This window comes from Laccaria bicolor, genomic scaffold (genome assembly GCF_000143565.1).
Source record: "Laccaria bicolor S238N-H82 LACBIscaffold_41 genomic scaffold, whole genome shotgun sequence".
NCBI classification, from domain to species: domain Eukaryota; kingdom Fungi; phylum Basidiomycota; class Agaricomycetes; order Agaricales; family Hydnangiaceae; genus Laccaria; species Laccaria bicolor.
This window is the reverse complement of record NW_001889912.1, coordinates 309,631-318,706: the sequence shown is the minus strand read 5'-3', so window position 1 is coordinate 318,706 and position 9,076 is coordinate 309,631. Positions and strand designations below refer to the sequence as shown.

General features: G+C 47.5%; 3 protein-coding genes across 3 annotated transcripts; 1 reads left to right on the top strand and 2 right to left on the bottom strand.

The window, feature by feature from the left end:
* Positions 1-688: 688 nt before the first annotated feature.
* LACBIDRAFT_167431 (uncharacterized protein) lies at positions 689-2,256 on the bottom strand (the record flags this gene model as incomplete). Its single annotated transcript, XM_001886958.1, has 7 exons — positions 689-772; positions 854-934; positions 983-1,039; positions 1,095-1,289; positions 1,349-1,773; positions 1,974-2,113; positions 2,168-2,256. Coding segments are annotated over 7 exons (1,071 nt in total), but the record flags the coding sequence as incomplete, so codon positions are not given.
* Positions 2,257-3,457: 1,201 nt separating this feature from the next.
* LACBIDRAFT_332490 (uncharacterized protein) lies at positions 3,458-5,581 on the top strand (the record flags this gene model as incomplete). Its single annotated transcript, XM_001887028.1, has 10 exons — positions 3,458-3,577; positions 3,631-3,657; positions 3,708-3,960; positions 4,012-4,089; positions 4,214-4,392; positions 4,447-4,795; positions 4,837-5,020; positions 5,061-5,074; positions 5,196-5,459; positions 5,520-5,581. The coding sequence occupies 10 exons, from the start codon at positions 3,458-3,460 to the stop codon at positions 5,579-5,581; spliced, it is 1,530 nt and encodes a 509-aa protein (XP_001887063.1).
* A 392-nt stretch (positions 5,582-5,973) lies between these two features.
* Positions 5,974-8,981, bottom strand: LACBIDRAFT_295477 (uncharacterized protein; the record flags this gene model as incomplete). Its single annotated transcript, XM_001886957.1, has 12 exons — positions 5,974-5,991; positions 6,197-6,848; positions 6,899-7,060; positions 7,111-7,173; positions 7,237-7,263; positions 7,315-7,542; positions 7,600-7,609; positions 7,677-7,720; positions 8,023-8,051; positions 8,267-8,493; positions 8,615-8,923; positions 8,945-8,981. The coding sequence occupies 12 exons, from the start codon at positions 8,979-8,981 to the stop codon at positions 5,974-5,976; spliced, it is 1,806 nt and encodes a 601-aa protein (XP_001886992.1).
* Positions 8,982-9,076: the final 95 nt, after the last annotated feature.

Here is a 9,076-nt window from a genome sequence, read left to right as displayed (position 1 = left end):
TTAAAACCCATTCTTTTCTATTATTGAACTGGCCAACATGACACTGTATTGTGGTGATATCAACAACCTTGGTGCGACCATGCTCAACCAATGAATATTTTACATATATGATATCACCTTTTTGTGGCTGCAAAGTTGAAATAATAATGAATCTTTTTTATTTTAACATTTTGCCAATAATGTATTTAACATAATTATCTGCTTTTTATTACCTCTTGACCAAGCAACAAATTTTGTTTGTCCCTTCATGTGGTGAAGAAACTATTATGATGAGGACTTTGCATTAGCAAACCAACATCCCCTCCTACACTGTACCCTACTAACGCCGATTGACTTAAAACTCTTTAACAGTGAACTAACATCAGGAGGAAGCATTACATGGTACGCATGAGGCGCGCTCAACGTGTCTGCCCGACTAAAAAGATTGATCAAAAAGTGATGTAATCATCGAGGAACGGTAATCTTCTCTCGATCTGGTTTTGAGATGTGGAGAATTACTTTACATCGTACTAGTTCATGTGAGGGTGGACATATCCAAACCTGAAGCACATTCAATGTTAGGATTGGGAATGGGAGGATAGTTCGAAGACGGCCGGCCTCCTTTACCGCATTTTCCAAGCCACAAGTGGTTTGACCTCAGGTAGATGCCCAGCATATATAACACGAAACACGAATGATATCAGCACTTGATAAAATTACCCACTATCATACTCGGAATACCATGCCTGTCTCGCCGGATTGTGAAAGAGAAGCAACAGCTAATAAACCCTTCCTCGCCCTGCGGTTCCGTCCCCGCAGCCTCGTCGTTCTTCAGTGATTTCTTCGGTGGTATCTTTGGGCTGTAAGACCCAACTTTGATCATGGGCTTGTATCGCAGCACGCATGACGTGAGGACAGCTTTTTGGCTCGGGTCGAACGCGACGTGACCGTATTTCTGCATGGGGGGTCAGGAGAAAAACATTCAGAGTGGAGGTGAACCTACCTCCCAGTAATTAACCGCTGATTCTTCGGCCATGAGTTCGTAGATGCATAGTCTTCCCTTAAGAAAAGAAACGACGATGAGGAGGGACAGTAAAAGCGTGAAGCGGACATACTTCACGCATCATATACCCATCCACTCCAACGAGCTCCGTGAACTCCCTATTGCCCTTGTATATTTCCCCCGTCCGCCTCCACAAACACGCTGGAACACCCATCGCCGAGAAGACACGGTCGTAATCGAGGAGCATCCGCTCAAACTCTTCTTCGATAAATACCAAATCAATATCCTGAAGCAACTGCGCGACTGCCTAAATCCCACTGCCTCAACAAACAAAAAAAGACTAAGCGTAGGGACGAAACCACTCACTCTGAATTTCGGACGTAACACAGAAAGCGGCTGGAGAATCTGCTGCTTCGACTCCTGGGACACATTCTTGTCCATCCACAAGGACAGCCGCGTGTACCCCTTGCCGTAGTTGTGCGGCTTTAATAGCCCTGCCTCGTATTTTGCGCGGATGACCCTGTTCAACCGCTCGTTGCGCGAACCGGACTCTTGGTCTGCCGCTGTGAGGAGAAATTTTTCGGTTTTAGTGGCGGCTGGGAGGATAGTCGTGGTTTCTTCTAAGGGCTTAGAGGGAGCTGCTACTGTGGTGAGCAGAGATGGGTGGGATGAGGATTGGAGTGGTGGAGGCGGTTGACTGAGCGGGACGGGGGTGGTCTGGGTTGTAAAAGCGGGGGATGAGACGAGTGTGGGCATGATTGTTATAGGCGGACAGAAGAAGGATCCTTCGTCTAGTGTTTCCAAGAAGTCTCTGTGCAAAGATCAATAGTAATAAGTATTATGAAGAAGGATTCACGTACGTCAACACCGAGAATTCGTTCCCGAAACTTTCTGGCTGGTATGAAAAAGTTGACGGCCACGACAATGTAGGTTGCGCTGGAGGGGCTGGGTACGCGGTCACTATACGACGATCATCAGTCCGTACCCTCACTCACTTTTGTGTGCTTACCCGGAGCGTACGTTCGTGGTACATCCACACTAACACCGGTTGTTGTTGGGCATTGAGTTGGCGTGTCGGGAACCTTTGGCCGCTGTTCATCGTGACAGAGATGCCCTATTTCACGTTTGAGGCTTTCCCCGCCAACAAGAGTTTAGATGAATTAGTGATTGACGAACGAAGCTCACCAACGCTGACAAGGTCTTCCTTCATCACAAGTCATATGGCTACGTCGGCAATACAAGCATGCGTGGTTCACCTTTCGCCTTTTCATCGTCTTCTTTTTCTTGCCAGCATCGTCTGCCAGAGGCGCAGTCGTTTGGGATGTGCTTTGCGCAGGTGAGTTATCGACGTAGCTGGCCATGGAGTGGGGTATGAGGAAAGGTGTAAACAGCAGTGAGAAAATGTTATAATGCCGATTGATTCGGAGGACCCCGATCACCTCACTGTCAAAATTTCTGTTCTTGAACAACAGCTGCGTAGTGCCTTCATCATCAATTTTCAGAGACTAATGTTCGAACTGGGTTTGATAGTGCTTAGTTTGAAGCTTAAAATCATTTGTACACACTCCTTTGAGTTATAGAGAAAAGTAACATGATAAATTCCAAAATTTGATCTCAATGACACTTCTTGGCGTGGAGCGCCTGATCTACAAGCCTCCAATCGAACGCAATATAATAATTCGGTGGATCTCGTCGGTGTCCGCAAGGCCGAAAGTCAACCGAAAGTACTTAGTAAGATGGCAGATCCGAGGCGGATTTGATGGACCGAAACCATTTCAAGAAATGAGGACTCAGGAGACAGAAATTGGATGACTTTCCGACGTCCGTAAGCTTTTATTCAAGGAAATAGATTATTTCTTGATATCTTGGACCTGTTGCCGTGTTGCCGAGGCCAAATGGGGACGAAAAATATTCTTCGTGCCTGTTTTCACGTCTCAATAAACCTTAATCTGTTCATAGGGTCAGACCCCTCTTCATAGATTAAACTCGCTGGAATAAAACGGTCCCAAGCCAATCTTGCCCTCATCCTCTCCCCTCATTGGCTGAAACAACCTTCTGTTGTATAGTACATGATAGCCTGTCTACATCAGATACCGTAAACATTGTAATTAACTGCAGGGTACCATGCAGCACAAAATATTGGGAACGGAATGATAAATAGCTTGCGGAATGTCAGCTTGAATAGATTAAACGACTAAACTGACATTCGATCTCCGATGCGCCACCAAAATATGATATGTAGGATTAAAAATCTTACGGAAAGTCATCCAATGATTTGCCGCGTTATACGGATACTTATGGTGTCTAATTTTTTATACGTTTTGTAGATTTGTTCGTTTGTTTTCCTGCTTTCTTTTCTTTATGAACGTTTGTGAACGAAAACGATTTCTGTTTATGCATTCGAACACGTGACTACCATTTTGCGTTAAGTAGCGCCCAAACCAAGCCCAAACTTGAACCTTCTGTAAATCAACAATGAGCGAACAAAGCCACATTGCCCCACTATCCACGACTACTCCACAAGGAAGGATTGAAGAAGTGATGAAAGATACAATAGAAAGACTTTACAAGTTGTTCAACTGGCTGGGAAATGAGGTAAGTCAATGTCAACATCGTTCCTCTAGTTCGAGTTAAGACGGAGTACATAGGATGTCCAGGGTCTATGGAACCAGCTGGTGAGCTCCGATGAAAAACTCTACCATCGCCTTCTGAAATAATTTAGTAGAACCCGGTGTTTGAAGACCCCACTTTCTCCGGAGATGAATTTAAAGCTTGCCTAGATCAGTGGGAGGAGCATAGGACCAACGATGTATCAGGGGGCTCTAAAAAACCATTGCTAAAGACATCAAATGGTAATGGGCGCGTTTCCTCGGTTACTGAATCCTCGGCGCTGGCCTATTATTCCATCTACGGCATTAACAGCAACAAAATTCCCGAAGGTTGGACCTCCCTACAATGGTGCATATTCGCAACTGTCGGTGAGCCATTCGCCACTTAACTCACCATACAACACTACATTTTCTATCCAGGGTGGCCTTACGAACTACTTATCTACCAAAAACGGGTCGAAAACCTGATGGACCAGTTAATCGAATCGCAAGCCCGAGGTATGTACCCTGGAGTACGACTGCCCACAAAAACCTTATTCACATTCCCACCCACCGAGCGCAGTCCACCCAGCCAATAGGTCATATTTTCATCTCCTCTTGAGCAATTTCTCTGTGCCGTCAGCACTAGCAAGGGGTTTAAAGCAGGCCGACCCATCGCGTCTCTCAGAAGCGCTCAAGTCCTTGGTCAAAGAAAAAGTGAAAAGGCAAGACGCAGATTTACGTGAATGTTTGAACTGCATGACAAATGGGAACGAGGAGCAGGCTCTCTTTCGAGCTTTTACGATGGGTCCGTTCGAAAATGTCAGTTGAATGTTCGATTTATGGTATGGTGAGAGTTGAAGGTCCCTTTTTCAGACGGTTTTACCGCTTGCGACGTTCACACTTGAGCGCGCACTTGGGATGATGAGGAAAGCTGTGGTTGACATTATAGATGCTCGAGAGTTCATGCCTTTCATTTTTACAATGATGGGTTTGAGAGCTTTGATCGTGGCGAGGATCAAAATCCTGCAAGGTCCCATTTTCTTTTACTTTGCCAGTAGCTCGCTCGCTTATTTCCAATTTGCAGCTAAATTCAAGATGGCAAAACTCAACGTCTCTGGTACACTCCCTGGTCTTATTTACTTTACGCACCAGCTGAACGGATTCCAGATGCCATGCAAAACCACCACAATGGCCTTTTCCGTTTTTGCTATCGTGAATTCGTGTGCGAGGTCCCACGACTCGCAAACACTGACCTTTTAAAAGATTTTCACCCAGATTTTTCGGAGTTTGCGTTGGAATACGTGACTTGGAGCGACCACTTGAAATCTCATCCCGAGAAAGAGGGCTTGGATTCTGTTCCTGCAGCGCTTAACACCGCTGAAGATGCTTCCTTGAATGCCAGTGATGGATTCCCTGAGAGGGGCTCGGTCGCTTTTCCATTCCATTCGTGGTTTTTTTGAATTCTTTTCTCCGAATTTGTTTTTAAGATCACGGAAGAACGGTACGTTGCGATTTATGTGGCCAAAGTCCGATTTCGGAACGAGAGTGTTTCCATTGCGTCGATTGTCCAGGTAAGCACTGAACAAATTATACCGTTCATATTGTTATTTAACCACAACCAGATCTCGACCTCTGCTCTGAATGTTATAAACTGCCTCTGGACGAGGCAAAGCTCAGCGGACACACCGCCGCGCATGTGCTGGTGAAATATGTCTTGAACTTCCCGACGCCATATCGTGAGTGGATGACCGCGCTTGTGAAGAAGCGCTTGGAGTTTTTCAAAGACAGTACCACCCGTTCTAAGGACGCGCCCATTTGTTCCGAGTGTGGAGAGGTAATCCCCGACGGCAGCGTTTTCTTCGTCTGCGTGGATGTCTGCTGCCTTGGTACGTCCTGATCACCCCATAGAGCTCACCGATATGATAATTAGGCAATTTAGATCATAGCCTATGCCCCTCGTGTGAATCAAACGCCTCAGAACGGTTTTTCAGAACGGACAATACGGTAATAATCGACGAAGAGGCAAAACACACATTTTGGCATTCGACTTTAATGTTGAGGCGCCAGCCGTCTTTTGACAGCTGATTGCGAAACGATAGAGCAGCTCGGCTCCTGTTCCAGCCCAGCCATTTCTTTGTTTGTTGATCAGCAGCTTCCTAAATGAGTCAAAATATGAGCACGTGCCTGGTTCAACTTTTCCCAGTCTTCTTCACATACCCTCGCTTCTCCCTGTCCTCGAATAATAATGGCGCGGGATTTTCATCAAAGACAAATCCCAGAACTTGTCAAGGAAATCCTTGTCGCCAAATGCCCTCAAAAGACATATCGATCCAGTTTATTTGGCTTTGGTGTACACCACAAATAAACACACGGCTGAGCTGGAGCGGGAACCGAGCTGCTCTATCGTTTCGCAATTAGCTGGAAGACCGTGCGAGGGAGTTGGAACTCAAGATCACAGGGCGATGGATGTCCAGACCATCAGTCAGATGTTGAACCTTCTTGCGGAGGTGGTTGAAGATATCGATGTGTTGTAAATATCAAACTCGGACTCACAATAAATTAGCGGTGATCACACCAAAAAAACATAAACCAATTCATTCATTGATGGTCACGTACCCCGTACCTCAGACATCATATATCTCTCCCACCCGTGCGGCCTCACATCCGTCCTGCCCATCGCCCACTCCCCCTCCCCCTGCTCCCTTAACCACCTCAACTGCCGATATAGATTTTCGATCACCCTGACAATCGCCTGCCTTTCCTCAGTTGAGCTCGTCGCTCTAAAAGACTGCAGTTCTCGAATCTGGGCTTGGATCTGCGCGATGCGGGTGAGGAGGAGACCTTGGCGATCAGTAGGTGCAGCAGACGCTGGTGGGCCCCTGGGTGTTGTGGGACGTGGTCTGGGTCCTTTCGGCGATCGAGGGATGAACGGGTTAGAGGTATTGCTGTTCAAAGTTGTTTCTTCGTATTGAGAATCACCTAGAGCCCGCTCCGGATCAACCAAAGAACCATCAGCATCATCAGGGGGAGTGACGATCATGCTCGGGGCTGCCGACGGGAGAAGCGGCGGAACCCTGCGCTGGACCATCATGCTTCGACGGAAGGTGAAGCAGTGATCACCCTGTGCCCTCATTCTGCGTCGACGTAAGGTGATGATGACCCCGGCTGTGAGGAGCGCAAGGAGAACGAAGGATCCGATGATGGTGCCGATGATGACGAGGAGCCTTCTGCGCTGGGCGTGGCTTGATACTAAGGAAGCGAGGGGGTTCAGAGAGCTGGAGGTGCGGTGAGAGGGGTACAGATGGATAATGGTGCGGTGACTTACGGAGGGCGAGATGAGGTCGGGAGGGGTGGGGTAGATGAGGCAGTGCTAGTGATGAGGTTTAGTAAGGCGCAAGGATACGTGAATGAGGCGTACGGGTTAAGTGGACTTGCAGCTGTAGGTGTAAACGTCGGCAAGATGGTTGTAGTGACCGTCGTCGTTGCGCTAAATGAAAGTGTCACGTCGAGCTTCAAAACAAAAATTTGACAACTTACGATACGGGGAGCGGAACGACGTTCACGTTATTACTCATCCCAACGTTGATATTTCGTGAACTTCTCATGACGAAGAGGACAGCTCTTAGTTAAATGTCACAATACTCAATTGAAGACACAACACACCCGGTGACAGCTGCCAGGACATAGGTGCTGTACGACCGTCAGCGAGCAGTATTAATTTCAGCGAAATAAACTACGCACCCTGGTTCAGGAAATACGACGTCCACAATCCCATAGTCACCCACTCCCTCGATATTTGCGGCTGCCAATCCGACATCTGCATTTTCGCGTGTCTTCACGAAGCGTAGGTCGAAGTCAGTCGAGTCAGCAGGGTCTTGTGTCCAGATAACTTGTGTCTTTATTCCAGCTATGATAGTGGATGGAACGATGATTCCGAGGCCAGCGACATGAGAGATGAAGAGGATTATGCTGGGATGAAATGTAGACGCCTCAGTCCGAGTCCAGCTCCTGAAATAGGCTACTCACGGGAGATGCACTTTCATTGCGTACGCACCAGGCGTGACTGCAAAAGATAGAAAGTTATGCTGCACCGACCAGCGCACCAGGCGTTTGAAGGTGGAGAACGAAAGCAAGATCCAGCTGGAGCCTGCATGTGTATGTGTTTGATCATTACCAAATCTGCGGCAGCACAGCCTCACCCCTGGCAACTCGGAACGGCGAACATCGATCACTGGCATGCCAACGGGCCGAACGCGATATGCGCATGAAGATCCCCATCCAGAGGAGATTTTGGGGCTCATGTCTTATGTCTGGAGGTGATCTTGAAAAAAAAAACTTTTTTCAAGTTGAGGCCTTGAGAGTTCGAACTCGAAGCCTCGGGGACCTAGCCTGCCTTCAACACGACATAACCACTTCACCACATGTCTAATCATAAACTGTAAACATTACTCATAATATAGCTCGTCATGGAGCTGCATCTAGACCATGTAAAATGTCATTTCACAACAACTGATATCTACATCCAAATCAATTCACATAAATCCCCGATATATTTCTGTACAGTATAATACACATGCATGTATAAAAGGTGTGATGGGTGGGTATGATATTGGCGACAGAATGTGATTGAAGGGTGGATGTCGTATTTTCCGCGCCGTGGGGATGCACCTGTGCATCAACCATGCGTGCACACGCAGTTTGATGTGCGGCTACGTTGTTGGCGATGGAAATGCGATCGAGGGGCAAAAACGGCGGTAGTACCCGCACTGTTTGCGATGGGGATGGAGCCGAATGGTGGGTGATGTGCATACGCGCACATGCCGAGTGACTCGCGCACATCAAGCAGCGCATTAGCTGATGGCAGATAGAAATGGGGTGGGGTGGTCAGTGCATCAACGGCCAGAGTGCCATTAGTAAGTCCTGCAGAAATAAAAACAGATATTAGAAGCGATGGATGCGAGGAAGCAGAAAAGTCTGCTTTCCTCAGGTAGGCTACGCACCTGAATAACCCAAAAAACCGCTTTATCGAAGCGCGACCTACCCTGCTCGTGTCCGCCCAACCAGTGTCCAAAACCTGTCCTTCTCGTGTGTCGATGCGTCGAGATCTGGGCAGTGTTTAATCTTGATGCGACGAGATCTTGGCGGTGGTCGTCCCGCGCCCTGGCGAGTGGGAAGTCGAGCTGGTTATGTGTAGGGGACATAAAAGCAGACAAAACACGGGCGGTATCCAGATACTGCCCGTGTTTTGGAAGAGCGTTGGAGAGTAAATGTTGCTCTTCAACGCTCAACGTGACGTTACATGTGACTTTTGCCTTAACGGGTACATCCGCATTTGTACATAAACTTATGTCTATATATGTACATAAGCCACCTCCAGACACCGCATATGAGCCGATTTTGGGGCTCATATGGGGTGTCTGGAGGTGGCTTATGTACATATATAGACATAAGTTTATGTACATATGCGGATGTACCCGTTAAGGCAAACGTCACAAATGTAACG